Here is a 22,725-nt window from a genome sequence, read left to right as displayed (position 1 = left end):
AGAACTGATTAAACCACTTTCCTCAAAGACATTACTTTTTGGAGATATCTTTTGCCATGGGGTACTGTGTGGTTTATTAATATGTAGATAGTATGGACTAGCTCATACATTTGTGTATTGCCCGGCAGGAATGGGATCTGTGTATGGTGAACTATGCATATAGTGGGCCCAATATGTATATGTGTGAAATACTCAGTGTGGATTTGTAATTCTGTAGGTCTGAGTGTCTTGGGCTCTGTGTATAGGTGTCTGGCTCTGTGTGATTTTCTATTTCAAGTGATGGGTTTGGAAATTTCGATGAACTTTTTTTGCTTTTCATTCTCTTTCTGTTCTGGTTTGTGTTCTGGCTGGCCAAGCTTGAGTGGAGCAGCCAAAACTTTTGAAAATTTTAAATATTGACAGAAAGTCTTCATAGCAAGCCAGCCCTCCCCCAGTGCAGCCTTCCCGGCTCGGGGTGGGGCTGTTGTGGATCTACAGGGCTGGGTTGCTCTGTGTGTCCCTGTAGGGCTGGGGCTGTAGCTCTGTCTGTGGCGCCTTCTGCCTCAGGCTGGTGGCAGGATTGTGGGACACTGCGGATCTGTCTCTGTCTGTCTGTCAGTCTGTGGGTGGGGCGCTCCTTCCTCCCCCTCCCGGCGGCGGAGCGCGGAGCGCGTCGAGCGGATCCATTCGCTCGGCGCTCGGCTCGGCAGCCCCAGCAGCCCCAGCCCCGTCCCCCGCCATTTCAGCCCGGCGCGGAGAGGCAGAGGGACGCGAGCGGCCGCCGCGGGGACGAGCAGCCGCCCCGCAGCCCGGACAGCGCCAGGCAAGTGTGGGGACCCGGGGGGAGCGGCCGGGCAGAGGCCGTGTGGAGCCGGGACCCCGGATCCTCCAGCGGGACCCGGCGGCGGAGAGACCCGCCAGCGCCGCCGCCCTGCCCGGCCAGCGCCCCCGCCGCCGCCTGGGGGGGAGCGGGGCACCCAGACCCGAGGGGCCCGGCCGGAGCCTCCGCCCGCGGCGAGACGCCGCAGCCGCCTGCCCCCCTCGTGCCTCCAGCGCCCTGCTTACCTGTGCCCCCGACAGCCCCATCCCCCCGTGTGCCCCCTGTATCCCCACCTGCCCCCAGCGCCCTGCTTACCTGTGCCCCCGACAGCCCCATCCCCCCCCGAGTGCCCCCTGTATCCCCACCTGCCCCCCGGGCCGCCTGCACCCTGCTTACCTGTGCTCCTGTCTGCCCCCTGTGCCCCCGTCTGCCCCCTGTATCCTCACCTGCCCCCCGGGCCCCCTGCTTACCTGTGCCCCCGACAGCCCCATCCCCCCGTGTGCCCCCTGTATCCCCACCTGCCCCCAGCGCCCTGCTTACCTGTGCCCCCGACAGCCCCATCCCCCCCCGAGTGCCCCCTGTATCCCCACCTGCCCCCCGGGCCGCCTGCACCCTGCTTACCTGTGCTCCTGTCTGCCCCCTGTGCCCCCGTCTGCCCCCTGTATCCTCACCTGCCCCCCGGGCCCCCTGCTTACCTGTGCCCCCGACAGCCCCGTCCCCCGAGTGCCCCTGTATCTCCACCTGCCCCCTGCGCCCCGCTTACCTGTGCCCCCGACAGCCCCATCCCCCCGAGTGCCCCCTGTATCCCCACCTGCCCCCAGCGCCCTGCTTACCTGTGCCCCCGACAGCCCCATCCCCCCCCGAGTGCCCCCTGTATCTCCACCTGCCCCCTGCGCCCCGCTTACCTGTGCCCCCGACAGCCCCGTCCCCCCGAGTGCCCCCTGTATCTCCACCTGCCCCCTGCGCCCCGCTTACCTGTGCCCCGACAGCCCCATCCCCCCGAGTGCCCCCTGTATCTCCACCTGCCCCCTGCGCCCCGCTTACCTGTGCCTTCGACAGCCCCGTCCCCCCGAGTGCCCCCTGTATCTCCACCTGCCCCCTGCGCCCCGCTTACCTGTGCCTTCGACAGCCCCGTCCCCCCGAGTGCCCCCTGTATCCCCACCTGCCCCCAGCGCCTTGCTTACCTGTGCCCTGACAGCCCCGTCCCCCCAAGTGCCCCCTGTATCCCCACCTGCCCTGCTTACCTGTGCCCCCGACAGCCCCGTCCCTCCGAGTGCCCCCTGTATCCCCACCTGCCCCCAGCGCCCTGCTTACCTGTGCCCCCGACAGCCCCATCCCCCCGTGTGCCCCCTGTATCCCCACCTGTCCCTGTGTGTCGCCAGCTTACCTGTGCCCCCGACAGCCCCGTCCCCCCGAGTGCCCCCTGTATCCCCACCTGCTCCCAGCACCCTGCTTACCTGTGCCCTCGACAGCCCCCTGTATCCCCACCTGCCCCTGTGTGCCCCCAGCGCCCTGCTTACCTGTGCCCCCGACAGCCCCGTGAGCCCCCTGCCCATCTGTATTCCCCCCCATGTGCCCCATGCCCCCTCTGTGCTGCCAGCTTACCTGTGCCCCCGACTGCTCCTCCCCACCTGTATCCGCACCTGTCCTCTGTGTGCCAGCAGGTTACCTGTGCTCCTGACAGCCCCTCCCCACCTATATCACCACCTACCCCCTGTCCGCCTGTATCCCCACCTACCCCCAGCGCCCTGCTTACCTGTGCCCCCACAGGCTCTGCCCCCTGTGTGCTCCCTGCTGCCCCCGTCTGTCCTCTGCCCACCTGTATCTGCACCAACCTCTCGTGTGCCCCTAGTGCCCTGCTTACCTGTGCCCCTGACAGCTCCCTGCCCACCTGTATCCCCACCTGCCCCTCGTGTTGCCCTTGCCCACCTGTATCCCCACCTTCCCCCAGTGGCCTGCTTACCTGTGCCCATGACAGGCTCCACCCCTCCCACGTTCTCCCTGCTCACTTGTATCCCCTGCTGCCCCTGTGTGTCCTCTGCCTCCTGTGTGCCCCTAATGCCCTGCTTACCTGTGCCCCTGACAGCCCCTGCCCACCTGGCTCCCTTGTGTGCCCTCTGCTCTCCGTATGCCCCTAGTGCCTGGCTTACCTGCACCCCCCCCCATGTACTCCCTGCCCCCCGTGTGCCTCCTGTTTCCTGACAGCTCCTGCCCTTATGTACGCACTGCCCACCCTTGTGCCCCCAACACCCTGCTTACCTATGCCAATGTCAGTCCCTGCCCCCTGTATCCCTTTCCCCCTCATGTGCTGCTAGCTTATCTGTGCCCCTGACATCCCCCCATGAGCCTCCTGCACACTTGTACCTTCTGCCCCCTGTGAACCCCCAACAGCTCCTGTCTCTGTGTACCCCCTGCCCACCTGTACCCCCCTGTGCTTCCTGCCCGCAGGTTGCCCCTAGCTGCCTGCATACCTGTGCCCCTGTCAACCCCTACCCCGTGTATCTCCAGCCCTCATGCACACCTGTGCCCCCCATAGACCCACAGCACACCTATACCCCCAATAGCTTCCATGTGCCCGACAGCTTGTGCCCCCAGCCCACCTATATTCCCTACAAGTAGGGTTGCCAAGCCTCCAGTATTGTCCTGGAGTCTCCAGGAATTCTTTAATTAAAGATTGTCTTGTGATGAAACCTCCAGGAATACATCCAACCAGGCAACGGTACCTAAAGTCCTTGCTTCCTCCACCCTTCTACACCCCCATGTGACCCCAGCTGCCTCTGCCCACTACACCCCCAACAGTCCCTGCTCCCCATGTGTCCCCAAGGCCCATAACCCCGTATCCCCCGCCTTCCACTGCCCCCACACCACTATAACCTCCAAGAGTTTCTACTCTGTATGCCCCTAGCCTCATCTGCCTCCTACACCTCCATACCATTCCCAAGAGCCCCATCACTCTCTATATCCCAGCCTCCCCTGTTTCCTACACCCTCTAGACTAGGGGTAGGCAACCTATGGCATGCATGCCAAAGGCGGCACGCGAGCTGATTTTCAGTGGCACTCACACTGCCCGGGTCTGGGGGGCTCTGCATTTTAATTTAATTTTAAATGAAGCTTATTAAACATTTTAAAAACCTTATTTACTTTACATCCAACAATAGTTTAGTTATATATTATAGACTTCCAGAAAGAGACCTTCTAAAAACATTAAAATGTATTACTGGCACGCGAAACCTTAAATTAGAGTGAATAAATGAAGACCCGGCACATCACTTCTGAAAGGTTGCCAACCTCTGCTCTAGACCACAATGCTCTCTATACCCCCTGGGTACGCCAGCCTCCTCTGCATCCTATACTACATGGGAATCCCTACCCCCTGTGTACCCCAACTTCTCCTGACCCCTATACCCGATACCCTCTGAGAGCCTCTACCCCATCTATACCCTTATCCTCCTCTGACTCTACATCCCCATGCCTTCCTGAGAGCCCCAGCCAGGGGCGGCGAGTTATATGGGACTGTGGTGCCCATGCTCCAGGAATATTCAGAGCCCTGGGGGCCTGGCTTCACCAATGTTTGGTGCTGGGTCTTTTCCCCCAGCCCTGTGTGCCTCCCCCAGAGCATCTCCCGGTCCCACCTGCCGCCCCTGAGTGATTTAAAAGGGCTGGGGACCCCTGGCTGCCCCCCACCTAGGAGCCACTGCCAGAGGGTGTGCAGGTCTCTTTTGGGAGCCGCCTGAGGTAAGCGCTGCACCCCTGCCCCAGCCCAGAGCCTGCACCCAAACTCCTTCCCAGAGTCCGACCCCCATCCCTCCTGCACCCAAACTCCCTTCCAAATCTCGAACCCCCTCCTATACCCAAACGCCCTCCGAGCCCGCACTTCTCCTGCACCCCAATCCACTGCCCCAGCCCAGAGCCCGCACCCTTCCCGCACCCAAACTCTCTCCCAGAGAACTCCCTCCCAGAGCTTTAGGTAGGTGTGTGTGGGGGTGGGGTGGGGGGGCGGGGGCAGGACTTGGACCGGTTCTGGGCACCACAAAAAATTGTACAAACCTACCTCCCCTGGCCCCAGCACCTCTGTATATCCCCTGAGAGCTCCTACACCCATCCATATCTTTAGCTTCCTGCTCCCCTACAGCCCTCTATTCTGCTCTAGGGCTTCTAGACCGGGGTGGGCAAACTTTTTGGCCCGAGGGTCCATCTGGGTATGGAAATTGTATGGCGGGCCATGGATGCTCATGGTTCCCGGCCAATGGTAGCTGTGGGGGCGGCGCTTGGGGCAGGGGTAGCATGTGGAGCCCTCTGGCTGCCACTACACATAGGAGCCAAGGGGGGACATGCTGCTGCTTCTGGGAGCCACACGGAGCCCCGGCACGTGCAGAGCAGGGCAAGCCCCCGACCCTACTCCCCGGCTGGAGCTCAAGAGCCGGATTAAAACATCTGAAGGGCCGAATGCAGCCTCTGGGCTGTAGTTTGCCCACCCCTGTTCTAGACCCTTGATCCACACTCCTCTACACACCCAAGAGCCAATACACCCTGCCCCTTCTCTACTCCTGGCCCCCCACTCTATACCATACTGAGCTTCCCCTATACCCCAGCACCTCTTTATACCTCCCTCTCCAGCTTCCAACACCTCTTTACCCTGAACCTCCTTGCCTCCCCCACTCTCCCCAGCTTCTTTCTATAGCCCCCTCTGTGCTTTCGTTGCCTTCCCCAAAACGCCCTCTTCTTTGTCCCCCTCCTTTCTCTGCCTCCTCCCTGTCTCTCTCTGCCCCATGGTTGTGTCTCCTGACTTTCCTCTGTCCCACCCCCTCTTCAGGCAGATAATGATTTTGCTGCCACTGAGAGGAGGAGGAGGAGGTGCTGCTAGAAGGACAGGTGGCCAACGCCTTCCACCTCTTGAGCGTGAGCCTAACACCAGCCCACACGACTGGATCCCAACAATATTATGCTGTCAAATTCCACCCCTCCCCCACAAAATAATCACCGTACGCACAAATAAATAGTGGGATTCCCAGCCCTGAGTGTAAGGAACGTAAAGAGCCAGAGGAGCAAAGATGTTACAGAAAGTTTTGGCTGTCGTGCTTTTCTGTCCTGTTCTGTCACGTTCCTCGTGACAGGCTTTGCATCTCATTCAAGAATTTACTTGCTACTATATCATTATTTATATAACAGAATTGGCTATAATGGGCAAAGACTGTATTCTGGTAATTTATGACAACCATACAATAGTATATCATTGGATGTCCCATATATAATAATAGTATACTACTCTTGCCTGGAAAAAAAACCCTGAAGGTGAATCTGAAGGGTGAACCCTGGTGTTCAGTTTTTTTTATAGTAAAATGTTTTAAAGGGTTGTGTTCATATTTTAATATTAAAACTTTATATAGTTTGCTGCTCTCTTGGTAGCATTTAGCCACTTTGTAACTTCCCAGTGAATCAGTTGTGACCCTCCATTTTTAATAATCAATTTCATTCTGAGGCTTTGGCCTTTTGAATGGTTCATGGATTATTTTATATTATTTCAGTCATAACTCCTGATATCCAACAACTTGCTATGTCACTGCTCAAAATTGAGAGGTCTTGATGATAGCAGCTTTGCTCTGCAGTTTTTTTTAAATGCATGTTTCTGATCTAACAATGTTTACACCAATTTAGTCTTTAAGATTTGGGGGAACAGTGTCCTAAATCTCTGAAATTTTCTGAAAAGAACTGATCAGAATATCAAATAAAATATTGCATATTATAACCTATAAAAATGATTTTTTCCAACTTTCCCGAGTAATGGTTTTCACAATTAAAGTTCTTAGTTTCAGTTTGTGTTCAGTAACTTGTGGCACAATATCTGCACCAAATCTTTTACAACTTTTGACACTCAAAAATAGCATCGCCTTTCCAAAAGCTTTTTTGTTTGTGCGCACTAGTAAGAGAATGGTTTTCCCTTTCTTTAAACACCTCAGTAAAGGAACTGGGGGATGACTTAACATGTAATTGAAACCTGACTCTCTCATGCTTAATCTTGACTTCTTTGTTACCAGGTCTGCTGAAAATGACGGAATATAAACTTGTTGTTGTCGGAGCTGGTGGTGTAGGCAAGAGTGCCTTGACAATACAGCTAATTCAGAATCATTTTGTGGATGAATATGATCCTACAATAGAGGTAAACAATTTAATTTTAATAATGTGACAAGTTCTTTTGACATGAGAGAGGCAGATTGCTTTCTCTTAAATGCTGATGTTGATTTTGTGCCGTATATTGCTATATTTTTCTATGAATGTCTTTTCTATAACCTTTTGATTTGTATTTTGTTTAAATGATGCTATAATAGTGACCAATATTTATAGCTTGATTTAAAGAAATTTTAGATATCCAGCAGATATTCAAAGTTCTATTCTAAGCTCAATGGACTGTCATTCCACAGCGGTGTTACAAAATCACCTGAAGATTGGTTCTGGGTACTAGATCTCATTTAGGAGAGACCAGTAAACTAGGGGGTGTGTGGGGGTGGGGGTGTGAAATTGAGTGAGAGAAGTGCACAAAATTAGCATAGCATTTGAGACTTTTCTCATCTTTCTTATGAAAGAAACTTACCTCTGAAGTTGCAAGTCTCATTACTTGAATTGATAATTAAATCGTCACATGCTTCTACAAAATCAGAGGATTGTTTAGATGCCCAGGACTTAAAATAACAGGGAAGTTCTACATTAAAAGTTGTGGTGTGTGGCCAGAACTGCATGGGGAAGTTTACAATGCCTACCACTACTATCCATCAAAAATAGTGTTAGTACTTCTAGGAACACCATTCCTACTGTTAACGTGTAACGTTCACCAGAAAAGATGTAAACTTCCTAGAAGATTTGACTAATGGAATTTCTTTGTATTATAGGAAGCTTGCAAACTAGTTGCACAGAGTTACCTCAACATTATGTTGTAGTCCACGTTTGTGGAAATCATTGGTGTAATGTTTTGAAGAAAACAACTGCAGTTTTTACCTCCATAAACATCTTTTCACTTATCACAATAGCATTCCTCTAAAGATTACTTTGATAAGTACTTGTCTGAATGGATGTCCTCGGTACTGTTTTTGTCTGTTAGTTTGTAAGACTTTTAGGACAGAGACCTGACAAACAGATTACATGGTCACAGCACCATAAAATAAAAATAAATCATATAGCTGAGGTTGTAGGCAGAGAATCATTTAGAATGGCAAGTGGCACCCCAAGGAAAGTTCTTACAATTGGATCTTACACTTCTACTTTCCTGCAACTGGATCTGCAAGGGCAGAGCCCCATTCTAATGAATAGGGCTGCTTAAATGTGCTGTTTGCACAGATCCATTTGTGGGTTCAGGGCCTAAGTCAAAGAGCTATAGCCATAAAGATATTAGGTGTTTGTAAACACACAGTGAGAAAGAACATAGGTTATAAATTTGCCTTGCTTTAGTACAGGGGTGGGCAAACTTTTTGGCCTGAGGGCCACATCTGGGTATGGAAATTGTATGGCGGGCCATGAATGCTCATGAAATTGGGGGTTGTGGCGTGGGAGGGGGTGAGGGCTCTGGGGTTGGGGTGTGGGCTCTGGGGTGGGGCCAGAAATGAGGATTTCAAGGAGTGGGAGGGGGCTCTGGGCCAATGGGAGCTGCGGGGGCAGCGTGCGGAGCCCCCTGGCTGCCCCTATGTGTAGGAGCTGAAGAAGGGACATGCCGCTGTTTCCAGGAGCCGCACAGAATGGGGCAAGCCCCCGACCCCTCTCCCCGGCTGGAGGTCGAAGGTCAGATTAAAACGTCTGGAGGGCCGGATGCGGCCCCTGGGCCGTAGATTGCCCATCCTTGCTTTAGTATATGATACTCGCACAGTGACAATAGCATTATTTTTTACTGTTATGGTATCATTGTCGTCTCATTGCCACTTTGTATTAATGTTGTTGCTGTAACGTTCATTGATTACTCTTCCAAGGAGAAGCAAATATTATATTTGTAAAAAAGTTAAATGTTTGTTTCCATAAGTACTCAGACGTTTGAAATTATTAGTGTGGCTAAAGGAGGTATCCACAATACCTGTAGCATTTCTGTATTGTGAAAGATGATGGGGGGGGAGGGGGAAGGGGAAAATATTTATTGCCTGTCAGCAGCAACATTATAAATAAGTATCTCTGTAAAGTTTCAGAGTAGCAGCTGTGTTAGTCTGTATCCACAAAAAGAACAGGAGTACTTGTGGCACCTTAGAGACTTCTCAATTGTTTGGCCTCTTACAGTTGGTATGGCTACTTCCACCTTTTCATGTTCTCTGTATGTATAAATGTCTTCTTTCTGTGTGTTCCATTATATGCATCTGATGAAGTGGGCTGTAGCCCACGAAAGCTTATGCTCAAATAAATTTGTTAGTCTCTAAGGTACCACAAGTTCTCCTGTTCTTTTATCTCTGTAAAATTACTTTTCAATAGCATATGTAAGTATTTTTGTTCTTAGAATGTATGATCTATGTGGAAGTCCTCAGGCCCACATAAAATCCACTTCAGGCTGGTCTACTTTCACACTTGTACCTAAACAACTAAAACTGTTTTAGGGAACAGATTTCGTTAAATCAGTGTAAGTGTGTATGTAGACCAATACTTCTAAATATGGGCTAATATATTGAAGCCGTTTGGTTAGTGCCCTCTACTGGTCAAATATTTTATCTTGTATCCAGAATGTATTGTGGCTCATTCATTTTCTGACATTTTAATAAAATGTTTGTTTTTTCAAATGTTTTTTAGAAAAAGACCAGCCATCCAAGTAGGCTATCCCCGAAATACCCAACTAAAGCTTGAAAGTTGTTCAGGGTGGGATTTCCAAAATCATCTATGTGACTTAGGAACTCAAGAAGTCTGAACTGCTTTCAAACATTTTACCCTGTGTTTCTAAATCACTTAGGCATTCTTGAAAATTCCATCCTAATTAAATAACATTTTAGAACGGCTCAGATTAACTTGTGTAGAGGGCCCTTTCATAAACGTATAAATAGAGAATTTTTTAGCAAGTGTCTAACATAGACAACGATCAGTTAAGTGATTTCCCCCCCCCCCCCTTAAATTACATATAGTACACAAATGTGGACAATCTCAGCATTATCGCTGAGAACGGTGGAAGTGTTTGCCATTAGCACAATTCAGATTGACTTTAGGGCTTGTGAAAAACCAGTGATAACAAATTAGTGTAATGGAAATAAAGCTTTTTGATGTAAATTACAGAATCTAGTTTTCAGGAAAGAATTACAAACTGACTTCTGGAGTGATTCCTAGCATAGCAGTAACTAGTGGGGTTTTTTTTGTTTTGTAAGTTATGACTGCTACTCCCTTTCTTACTTGAGTGATGTATTTTTGTGCTGGGTCCTGGAGCATCACTGTTGTCTATTTCCCCTTCATTTGTGTGTTTTCTCTAATCCAGAGTGGCACTATTTGGCCTTCTCTAAATTCCACTCTGTCTCTCCCTGAGAGAGCGAGCACGTAACTCAGCTTTCATTACAGGTTGGAGTGTGCACAGTAAAAGGGCACTTTCTGATTTTGCTATGGTGTTTTGGGGCAATGGTACTAGTACAACAGACTAGGAGTGGAATTTTCTTTTAGAACACATAGAAGCAGTCATTTGAACTGCTACATACAAGAGAATATCTTAACTTGCATATGAACCTGTTGTGCCTTTCCTATGATGCATTTCAAAAATTTTTTTAAGAACTTTGTAATTTTTTCAGAAATGGTAATACTTACAATACAATACTTATCTATGCTGGATACATATAGACTGCTAGTGCACACAATGTCTAGGCACTCACAAAACGTAATGATCTAAGATTTTTTTTCATAAAAGTAAAATTAATATGTTGCTATAAATAAGATTTCATATTTATAATTTGACATTTTATCTATGGGCAGTTCTTCTTCCCTTCCTCAAATATTTACAGATGGGGGAGAGAGAGATTCCAAACTTTAAACTATCCTCTAGAATCATCTCTGTCCTTGTTCCCTCTACCACCTCAAATCCTGTTTCTTGTCATGGTAGATGGGTTTTCCTTTCATTTTTGGGACTTGGGGAGCAAGGACTTTTGCATTTAGTTTTCTTGTCTGTTGCTGAAGGGCTTAGCTCCTTCAAGCACTTCTTGTTTCTATGGTAAACAAGATGCTGTGCTACACTATAGTGTAGTATCCTGCTGGAGAGGGAGAGAATTAATTTCCCATAAGGCCCAAGTCTATAGTAGACTGCTCAATGGGAGGAGTGGAGAGTGTGCCTTTTAGATGTGAGAGTGGTTTTCAGAGTTGTCCCTGAAGAGTTGATCAGGACAGGAGCTTAGGGTACCCATTCACCAGACTGGACTCCTTTTCCCCATGCCTTCTTCACATGGAGTATATACGTAGGTGTGCTGTACATTGGGGAGAGAAGGCAGTCTTATGCTACTCACTTGCCACCGATCTCCAAGGGGCTAGGCATGGACTGGAAAGTTAAAAGTTCCCTTTGGGCTCCGAGTGAAATAGTTGTTTGGCCCTACAGGTGTCTTCTGTTTTGAAGGAGGATAAGGGTTTGATCCTAAGCCTATTGAAGTTGATTGGTGGGGGAGGGAACTCACATTGACTTTAATGGTCTGCGGATGAGGCCCTGAGAGCGGTGGGTTTCCTATGCTTGTACATGAAATTGGAAACTGATCAGATTTGAATAAACTTTTTTTCAAACTTTCTACAGAAATCTAGTCAATATTGAAAGAGTTCTTATAGGAAGAATACTATTGGTGTAAAAGTTTTATGATGCAGGTGTATGGAATTCGGAAATCTTAATGTAACAGTAGAAAACTCTAGCTGAACTATATGTCAGTATAACTTACGTTTCTAGCTGTCAGTGCCTTCATTAGAAACCCCCTATTTCAGGGTCTATAAAGTTTACATTAAAATAATAGTGGGGTTTTTTTAAACTGGAAAAAAAATGGCTGAGCTATTTTCCTTGACATTCATTACTTAAATTAAGAGTGGTGGTGTAGCTATGTTGGTCCCAGAATATAAGAAACACCAGCTTTGCAAGGGAGTATCTTTTTTTGTTTTTTGTGGTTTTGTTTTTAGTTGAACCAACTTCTGTTGGTGCAAGGTACAAGCTTTTGAACTACAGAGTTCTTCAGGTCTGGAAAGTTTCTTTCCCTTGACCTGAAGAAGAATTCTCTGTAGTTCAGAATCTTGTACTTTCCACCAGAAGTTGGTCCAATAAAAGATGTTACCTTATCTACCTTCTCTTTAAAATAAGAGTGTGTTTTTTCTTTTTGTATAGCTCAGCTATGCAGTTTTGCCTCCTTTGGAGAGGTAGGGAGATATGAAGGACTGACACATGCACATTTGCTCATCACGAATGATGTTTTCTCATGGTTTCTCAAGTAAAAGTCCAAATGAATACAGAAAGAACTAAGGATTTTTTTTCTTTCGATATGATCAGTAAAGTGCCAAAGGTGGGGCTGGTGCTTTTTCATTAGCTTGGTGATAAAACTAACGGCAAAACATGACAGCTCTGCCTTTCAGTTTAATGGGAACTGAACATTGGATTCTGGATGTCTTTTTAACATTCCACAATAGGAAAAAAGTGTTAACCTTAACTTTAAATTTCTTGGGACTTGTAGGTTTGTTGCAACTTTATCAATATTTAAACAATATTTATGTATTTTTTTAAAGTACATGTACTACTACTTACTTTGGCACTTAACGTTGCACTTAAGCAAAATAAATATTTCCAAAGTGATGAGAGGTGAACTTTATCTTAAAGGGACACACAGTTAACTTAAAATAATGCAAGCACAAATGTGACTTTATGTGGTATTGTTACAAATATCTTCTAGGATCAAGATAAGTAAGAGATGAGACTTTTTTCCCCCAGTTTGTTTACTTTGTGTATTTGGCACTTTGTGACTGTGTAGAATATTTACCTTACCTTATACAAACAGTCATTTCCCTCTTGTTTGTGTTGGTTGTTCACACAGCAACAGGGAAGAGGAAAAAAACACTTTAAAATGGGAAAACATACGTAAGACTGTAAAAGTTGGTGGGGGCACCAGGAGCAGGTGTAATACCTGAAACTAATTTAAATTATTAGAAATTAAATTATTTGTTAAAAGTTGGCTAGATTTCAAGCTGTCTGTATCCCTTGTAACTAGAACTGAGGCTCTCTGTTACTTTCCCCCCCTCATTCACAACAAGAGCTCAATACAGCACAATAGCTTAAGCTTTCAATTTTGGCTAGTATTAACAAGAACAGAGTGATATTTTATTAACTGGAAAATAAAAGGATCTGAAAGGTGATGTGGGTATTTCTTCCTGAATCATTGTACCCATGACACATTTAGATTTCTGAGAAAAGTATTGTTTTCACTTTCCATGGATATATCATGCCTCCGTTTTAGTATTCTCTAGTGCTAGATAATGCTGTATGCATATAATACTGTATTTACAGAAACATAGCAGTTTGTATACAAAAGTAATGTGCTCACTTATACGATCACTGAACCTTTAATAAACTCAGAAGGTAAGGTCCCCTGGGAAGGAAATCTAAGTTCAGGAGAGCTGGCAGTTTCTCAAGGAGACTAGTAAAGGCACAGCAGCAAACTATCCCATTGCAATGGAAAAATAGGAAGAGTAAGAAACCAATATGGCTCCATTAGGAGCTCTTTAATGGTCTGAAAATCAAAAAGAAATCCTACAAAAAGTGGAAACATGGATAAATTGCTAAGAGAGTACAAAAGTATAGCACAAGCATGCAGGGACAAAATAAAAAAGGCTAAGAACAAAATGAATGACACCTAGCAAGTGTCATAAAAGGTAACAAGAAGAGGTTCTATATATACATTTAAGAGAGAGACAAAGGAAAGCGTAAGTCCTCTACTTAGTGGGGAAGGAGAGCTAATAACTGATGATGTCAAGAAGGTGGAGGTGTTTAATGCCTATGTTGCTTCAGTCTTCACTAAAAGGGTTAATGGTGACCAGATACTCAAGACAATTAATATTAACAACAAGGGGGAAGGAACACAGGCCAAAATAGGGAAAGAAGATGTTAAATTATATTTACATAAGTTAGATGTATTCAGGTTAGCAGGGTCTGATGAAATTCATGGTAGGGTACTTCAGGAACTAGCTGAAGCAATCTCAGAACCCTTAGCAATTATCTTCAAGAACTCATGGAGGGGGTGAGGTCCAGGAGGACTGGAGAAGGGCAAACATGGCACCTATCTTTTAAAAGGGGACCAAAGAGGATCTGGGGAATTCTAGACCTGTCAGCCTAACTTGAATAACTGGAAAGATACTAGAGCAAATTATTAAACGCTCAATTTGTAAGCACCTACAGGATAATAGAGATATAAGGAATAGCCAGCATGGATTTGTCAGAACAAATCATGCCAAACCAATCAAATTTCACAGGGTTATTGGCCTAGCCTGAGGATGGGGCGGAAACAGACATAGTATATCTTGATTTTTTTTTTTTTTTTTGGTAAGGCTTTTGACAGTTACGCATGCCAGTTTCACATGCAAACTACAGAAATGTGGTCTAGATGAAGTTACTCCAAGATGGGAGCACAATTGGTTGAGACAGTATTCAGAGTAGTTATCAATGGTTCTCTGTCAAACTGAAAGGGGGTATCTATTTGGGTGAGCCCTGGGTCCAGTACTAGTCAATATTTTCATTAATGACTTGAATAATGCAATGGGAAGTATGCTTATAAAATTTGCATATGATACCAAATTGATAGCGGTTGCAAACACTTTGGAAGATAGGATTAAATTCAAAATCAGAGTATTGGTCTGAAATCAACAAAGTGAAATTCAAGAAAAACAAGTGCAAAGTACTACACATAGGAAGGAAAAATCAATTATGTAACTACAATATGGGAATAACTATCTAGGTGATGGCACTGCTGACAAGAATCTAGGGATTATAGTGAATAACAAATTGAATATGAATCAGTGTGATGCAGGTGTGAACAAGGCTAATATTCTGAGGTATATTAACAGGAATATCATATGCAAGACACAGGAGGTAATTGTCCCATTCTACTCAGCACTGGTGAGGTCTCAGCTGGAGTAGTGTGTCCAGTTCTGGGCACCACACTTTAGGAAAGATGTGGATAAATTGGAGAGAGTCTAGAGGAGAGCTACAAAAATGATAAAATGTTTAGAAAACGTGACTTTTGTGGAAGGGTTTAAAAAAACCTGAGCATCTTTAGCCTTGACAAAAGAAAACTGATGGAGGACCTGATGATAATCTTCAGGTATGTTAAGCTCTGTTATAAAGAGGATGGTGCTCAGCTGTTCTTCATGTCCACTGAAGGTAAGACAAGAAGTGATGGGCATAATCTACAGCAAAGGATAGTATCCCTGCTATAAGGGTAGTTAAATTCTGGAATAGGTTTCCAAGGGAGGCCGTGGAACCCCCTATCACTGAAGGTTTTTAAGAACAAGTTGGACAAACACCTGTAATGGATAGCCTAGGTTTACTTGGTCCTGACTTAGCACAGGGGGCTGGACTTGATGAACTCTCAAGGTACCTTCCAGCCCTACTTTACTATGATTCTATGAAACTGTATGAGACCTAGCATCAAAAACAAATAGCTGTTAGTATATTCCAGCATTTAGCTGTTACTTTCCAATCCCTGAATTCTGCTTGAGTCTTGTGTGCAGACATCAGGTACTGTAAGTCCAGATTCTGGAAACTTTGAGGCAACCATGCTGAAGTAGTTCTTTCTTACACGTCATAGTAATTGTCAGAGTTTATATCCGAGTCACATTTTGTAACTGTTTCTTTGTATTGCAGAAATGTAAAATTATGCAGTGATGCTAAGGCTATGGCTACACTACAGTTTAAGTCAACACAAGTTATGTCACTCGAGGGTGTGAATTAGCCATCCCCCGAGCAACATAACTTATGCCAACTTAAGTGCTGTTGTGGAGAGCGCCACGTCAGTGGAAGAGCTTCTCCTACCGACATAGCTACCGCTGCTTGCAGTGGCTGGAGTAATTAAGTCAATGGGAGAGCTCTCTCCTGTCGGCTTAGAGCAGCTCCACTAGAGAGTTTACAGTGGCTCAGCTATACTGATGCATCTGCGCTGCTGTAAGCTCCCTAGTGTAGCCATAGTTTAAGTTTTTCAAAGTTTAGTATCAAAATGTCTTCAAATTACTGGTTATTCTAATTTTCATGTTTCAGGCTGCTTAGTGGTAGAAAATAAACTTATTGCCCGCAACACTAAATGTTAGGCTCTTGCATTCATTCTTAAATCTATTCTTCCTCTTTCATTGGTGTAAATTTAGGAATTGCAAATGTGTTTGTAAACTGTTTATTTACATCTGGCTAGTTTGTGTACTGTTTTCAGTGTTGGACATGGTTCATGGATGTTTCCTGAAAATATCCATGGTGTGAAGATGAAACGCCTGATTTAATTGTTCATGAAGTGACTAGACTTAAGGTAAATTAGACCCAGAAAAACCATGGGTTGCATATTGATGAAAATGCAACCACTGAACTTCTGATCTGGGACTGTATCCAAATTACAGTTTTCTATAGGGCAAAGAAAAGAGGACTGCCACTTGCATCTGATGTTCTTTAGAAAACATTATACTTTATATGTTTAAGATTATGGAGGCAGAGTCTAGCAGCTGGAGCAGGGGAATTAAAATCTACATTTCTGGGTCTATTCTTCACTTTGCTGTTGGCTTGCTGTATAACCTTGATCATGTAATTTATCTTCTCTGTGCCTCAGTTTGCCCATCTGTAAAAAAGGGTGGCTAATACCTGACTCGGGGATGTGGAGTCTTGCTTAATTTTGAAAAGAATTTTAAGGTCATTTGTTAAGTGGAGTTATAAGTCAAAGTCTGCCATGTTTAAATTAAAGATTTTTTTTTTTCTCTTCTCAGGATTCCTACAGGAAACAAGTAGTAATTGATGGAGAAACCTGTCTCTTGGATATTCTTGATACAGCAGGTCAAGAAGAGTACAGTGCAATGAGGGACCAATACATGAGAACAGGGGAGGGCTTCCTATGTGTATTTGCCATAAATAATACAAAATCATTTGAAGATATTCACCATTATAGGTAAGCTTTTTTTTTTTTTTTTTTTTTTTTAAGTTAAATTATAATCTTGGTGACTCTCAAAAGAGAGAGAGAAGCTTGCTTGCATTCCCTCATACCAAAAGATGGGTTTGTTTCCTACAGTTTAGTTAGTTGTGGAATAATAATATATTACTCCTGGGGAATTCTGCACCAAAACATTAAAAATTCTGTATATTTTATTTGTCAAAATAACATAATATAATCATGCCAGTTTCAGTTATTTTGGTCATTTACTTCAAAATACCTGTCATCAAGTATGTCTGTAACAATACAGACAAAAAAAAGATTCTGGTATTATTATTATTTATTATTATTATTATTTTTTGACAAATAGATTCCTGACTAGGCATATTGAAACAGAACTTTGAGTAATTCATTTAAACTATAATACAGAAACGTATTTCCCACACCCTTCAGAAGCAGTGCAAAGTCTTGGGGGAGTCAAGGGTAACGGAGTAACTGAGGGAGAGGGAAGGAGCCTGGAGTGAACGTGGAGGGTTGTTGGGTGCGGGTGGGAGAAGTATAGAACAAGTTGGTTTTTTTAGGGGAGGGATTGTTAGGGAGTTGGGGAGCCTCCCCCATGCAGACCCTGGCTGATCCAAAGTCTTTCCCATTCAATCAGGCACATCTGTCCCTGCACCTGCCCACCCCCAGGTCTCTGCAGCCCCCTCCCCATCCCCATGTGGTCTTGCACCCCCACTCCCATTCAACCCCCTCAGTGCTGTCACTCCACTAGCTTCTGAGCTTGTGCCCCAGCAGCCTCATGTGTTCCACTCTCTGTCCTAACCGCTCCGTGGGCAGGATGCTGTGATAAACTTCTACTCCGGGGGGAATTCTGAAATTTTTTCCCCACAGAAATATTTTCTGCCTGAGAAGTGCTGCAGTTCTATCTTTTTCCCACCAGAGGTCGCTGTGGTGCCAGAACAGCCAGTTGTGTTCATGCTCCTGGCTCTTCTGGCTCCACAGTGGCCTCTGGTGGGCAAAAGGCAGAACTGCAGCACTTCTGGGGCAGAATGTATTTTCTGTATGGTTAAAAAAAAATTCTGCGCCATACATGAGTTCTGAACATGTACAGTGGTTAGGGTGACCAGATGAGAAACGTGAAATATCGGGATGCGGGGTGCCGGCAGAGCAAAAAAACAAAAAACAAAAACGAGCCAGCAGCGGAGGGAAAAAAATAAACAAAAGCAAAAGAACCCAGAGCCACCGGAGCATAGGAAAAATTGGTGGGGGCTGAGCACCCACCGGCAGCTCCACGACCCTCTCCCCCCACACCAGTTCGCCTCCGCTCCACCTCCTGCTTCTTCCCCCTCCCTCCAGCACTTGCACTGCCATACAGCTGATTAGCGCAGGTCTGGGACGGTGGGAGGGAGGAGAGGAATGCGGCGTGCTTGGGGAAGAGGCGGGGCCAGGGCAGGGATTTGGGGAGGGATCCAATGGGGCAGTGAGGGGGCGGGGCAAGGGTGGGAATTTGGGGAGGGATCCAATGGGGGAGGGAAGGGGCGGAGTCGGGGGGCGGGAGCGTGAGCCCTTCCGCCTGTGCGCCTGAGAGCAAAATATCGGGACAATTTGCGTCCCGACTGAACATCGGTCGGGATGCGGGACAAACAAGTAAATATCGGGACGTCTGGTCACCCTAACAGTGGTGCAGAATTCCCCCCGGAGTAAATATGATAAGCAGGGTTTCAAAGCTGCTATTGCAGTTAATAGGCCATTAAATGTATACTAATCAATCCTTTAGTTACTTAGCCAGAATATTTCCAATTTGCCACTTACGCTTGGAGCATTACACAGGGTTTTGAGTAGGTAGAAGGGAGATGGCTGAAGCCTCCTGGAAGGTCAAGAAGTTGGGCAATTTTGAAAGGTAAATAAAATGTAAAATAAATATGGAAATGAGGAGATTTTAACGTTAACATCCCATTGAGGTGAATGGAGGTGATTTGTATCTCTCGGGCAAATCCTGCCCATTCTGAGGCTATAGCAGGCATTCTTGGAATTAAAGTAGAGTGGTTGTGCTCTGTGTGTGAAGTATGAAAAGATATGGCGATCCATGGTGTGAACCAAAAAACCCATCTCCGTGGGGCCCTTATCTGTCACTATATAGCACAGGAGCGGGCAAACTTTTTGGCCTGAGGGCCACATTGGGTTTTGGAAATTGTATGGAGGGCCGGTTAGGGGAGGGAGTCGTGGCCTGGCCCCCACCTCCTATCTCTTTTTCCCCCCCCCCCCCCCCCCCATTCCCTGACGGCTCTCCCGGTACCCCTGCCCCATCCACACACACCCCGCTCCCTGTCCCCTGACTGCTCCCGGACCCCTGCTGCCCCATCCAACCCCTCCTCTCATTCCTGACAGCCCCCCCCCCCCCCCCCCCCCCCCCCCCCCAGAACCCTTGCCCCATCCAACCGCGCCTTCTCCCTGTCCCCTGATTGCCCCCTGCCGCCCCATCCAACCCTCCCCGTTCCTGACTGCCTGCCCCCCTCCCCCCCCGGGATCCCTGTCCCCATTCAACCGCCTGTTCCCCCCCAACCCTATCCACACCCCTGCCCCCTGACCACCCTCCTGAACTCCCCTTCCCTCTATCCAACCCACCCTGTTCCGTGCCCCCTTCCCGTGCTGCCTGGAGCACCGGTGGCTGGTGGCGCTACAGCTGCGCCGCCCGGCTGGAGCTGGGCCGCGCCGCCGCCACGCAGCACAGAGACTGGTCAGGCCCGGCTCTGCAGCTGCGCTGCCCCCGGAGCTCACAGTCCCGCTGCCAAGAGCATTGTGCGGGCGGCAGAGTGAGCGAGCTGAGGCTGTGAGGGAGGGGGGACAGCGGGGGGGGGACCGGGGGCTAGCTTCCTGGGCCAGGAGCTCTGGGGCTGGGCAGGACGGTCCTGCGGGCTGGATGTGGCCTGTGGGCCATAGTTTGCCCACACCTGGTATAGCAGGATGTATGGATGGAGCCTGGGGGTCTGTTTAGGTTTTTCAAATCAGACACCAAATTTTATGTATACTTTGAAAACCTTGGCCCTAGTTATCTATTATGACTTAATATGATATGTATTATGACTTTCCTGATTATAGTGGCTATTTATGTATTAAAAACCTTTAAAAAGTTGCCCATGTCATAAATATATTACAAAATATAAAGAACAACTTTTCCAATAGTGACACAAACAAAGATCCATACCGCTAATATAAGGATAATTAAAATAAACACAAATTAGGGTAACTATTGGTCTGTACCCTGAAGAAAAAGATTAACAGATTTGGACTTTGGACCAAGGGAAGGGGAGCGGAGCACACTTCCAAATTCAGGACCACTTCCAGAGAATACCCGGTGAGGCGCTCCCTCCCATTTATAGTGAGGATCTTCAGCTCTCTTGCCTCCATCTTCCATTGATCTTAACTTTGGGAATTTGGCATCAGAGAGTGGCAGTGTCAACCAGTGTTCCCTTTAATTTTTCCTCCATATTGGTGCATATAACAAAATTCATGTGGTGGGGGTGGGACCGAGAGGTTTGGAGTGTGTGTGGGGGGAGGGCTCAGGGCTGGGGCAGAGGATTGGGGTGCAGGGGGAAAGGAGGTGAGGGCTCCGAGGTGGGGCCGAGGATGAGGGGCTCAGGGCTGGGGCAGAGGGTTGCGGTGTGTGTGTGTGGGGGGGGGGGGGGAGGGGGGGGAGGGCTCCAGCTGGGGGTTCAGGCTCTGGGGTGGGACCAGAGAGGAGAGGTTTGGGGTGCAGGCTGCCCAGGGGTTACAGTGGGGGAGAGGACTCCCCCCAGTCTCTCTCCCCCTGCAGCAGCACCTGGGCTGGGGGAGAGGGGCGCTTTTCCCCTGGGAATGGCAGATCCGTGCCAGGGCTGAGTTGGAGCCAGGGGAGGGGCACCTTTCCCTCTGCAAGTCCAGGGCAGGTCTGTGTTGGGGTTGGGGCGCCTCTCCCCGCCATGGCCCGGAGCCCCTGTGTGGAGCTTAATAGGCAGCTGCGCGGCCACGCAGCTTAGAGGAAACTTAAGTCTCAAACCTTTTGTGACTTAATAAATTATCATCACCTGGAATTCAACCTAGGAACATATTGGAAGCCAATGCAGATCCCAGAGCGCTAGAGTAATGTGCTCCCAATGTGAAACACGGCCATGACATTCTAAGTTCACCTCTTGTACTAGATTCATTTTAAGAATTGTCTCTGTTTAGTCCCACATACAGTGCATTAAGCAACCTAATCTTGTGGTTTGTATAACTAGCAAGCCCACATTGGGGGAGAGGGGAGGCAAGGCACATGAGAAAAATATAGGGCTGTCAAATGATTAATTTTTTTAATCATGATTAATCGCGCTGTTAACAATAAAATACCATTTATTTTAAATATTTTTGGATGTTTACTACACTTTCAAATATAGTAATTTCTGTTACAACAGAGAATACAAAGTGTACAGTGCTTACTTTATATTTATTTTTGATTACAAATATTTGCACTGTAAAAAACAAAAAAAATTTTAAATTCATCTCATACAAATACTGTAGTGCAATCTCTTTATCATGAAAGTTGAACTTACAAATGTAGAATTATTTTAAAAAAAAGTGCATTCAAAAATGAAACAATGTAAAACTTTAGAGCCTACAAATCCACTCAATCCTATTTTTTGTTCAGCCAATCACTCAGACAAACAAGGCTGGTTACAATTTGCAGGAGATAATGCTGCCTGCTTCTCACTTTCAGGTGACATTGTGAACAAGAACAGGCATTCACATGGCACTGTTGTAGCTGTTGTTGTAACGTATTTACCTGCTAGATGCGCTAAAGATTCATGTATCCCTTCATGCTTCAACCACCAGTCCAGAGGACTTCCTGTGTGGTTATAGCAAACTTATTTTTATTCTTGCTTTAACAGTAAAAGGAACATAGCTTTCCGTATTTTGAGTTATATGGTATGGCTTTTAAACCCTTCTTACAGAGATAATGCAGAGAGCACAACTGTAATTATGTAAGAAGGCTTCTTGTTATACAACCTCTCCCCACAGAACATTAAGGGTTGAATTCTTATGTTCACACATCAGTGAATGAGCTTGTGATCTGAGATTGAAGGTTCACAGAACTAAATACCTGGAAAGATAAGAAACCATAGCTATGTTAATTAAGGAGTAAACTTCCAGACTGTCTGGGTGGGAAACAAATTAAATTAGTGATTGGCATTATCTGTGGAGATTCTTTCAGCAACATCATTGTCTTGCCAAATAGTTTTAATCCAGTATTTGAAAGATGCATTCTAACTAGTATTTGAAGAGGGATCCCCTTACTAAAGAAAGTCTCAGAGAAAAGTAAATCAGTGATTTAAAGAGACAGATCTTAAAATCGCCCCCCTAGCATAGATGTCAGCAGTATTGATTTTAATACATGCCAGCTATTGTGGGTTTTTAATAGTATTTTATTGGTTAAAAAAGCTGAGATAGTATGTGCAAAAGGATGTCAGGCAGTATAATCAATCAGCAAAAATGCTGTACAATAAAACATTGATCATAAACAATTCTTGAGAACCTTGCATGTTTTCTAAATGTGGGAAGACAGTAAATTGAGACACTAATGTTGTGTCTACACTTATGGCGGTATATAGAGTACAGACTGCATGCACAGCTAGTACAGGTATAAATAGCAGTATAGATGGTGGGGCATTGCTTAGACGAGTGGAGTACACACATGCCAGAACATTAGGATCTGTACCCTGTACGGTTCTCTACGTGCCCAAGCAGTGCATCCCATGTCTGCACTGCTATTGTTAGTGTAGTGTCCTGCTGCTGGAGCCTTTTCCTGCCACAGTGAAAGGCTTAGGCAGCGGGGAAAGATTCTGGTGGTGG

At 46.6% G+C, this 22,725-nt stretch overlaps 1 protein-coding gene across 4 annotated transcripts in view; it reads left to right on the top strand.

The window, feature by feature from the left end:
• The first annotated feature begins 644 nt into the window (after positions 1–644).
• The window catches only part of KRAS (KRAS proto-oncogene, GTPase), a 43,323-nt gene continuing 21,242 nt past the window's right edge, over positions 645–22,725 (top strand). For 2 of the 4 annotated variants that reach the window (XM_005296638.4, XM_042848608.2), the window contains exons 1-3: positions 645–802; positions 6,835–6,956; positions 16,700–16,878. In XM_005296638.4, coding sequence (XP_005296695.1) covers positions 6,846–6,956; positions 16,700–16,878 — 290 coding nt within the window. In that variant the 5' untranslated portion in view covers positions 645–802; positions 6,835–6,845. The remainder of the gene's footprint in view (positions 803–6,834; positions 6,957–16,699; positions 16,879–22,725) is intronic. The other 2 variants (XM_065568941.1, XM_042848613.2) reach the window with 1 other exon arrangement.

Source organism: Chrysemys picta, chromosome 1 (genome assembly GCF_011386835.1).
Source record: "Chrysemys picta bellii isolate R12L10 chromosome 1, ASM1138683v2, whole genome shotgun sequence".
In the NCBI taxonomy this organism is placed as follows: Eukaryota; Metazoa; Chordata; order Testudines; family Emydidae; genus Chrysemys; species Chrysemys picta.
This window is presented reverse-complemented; position numbering and strand designations above follow the sequence as displayed.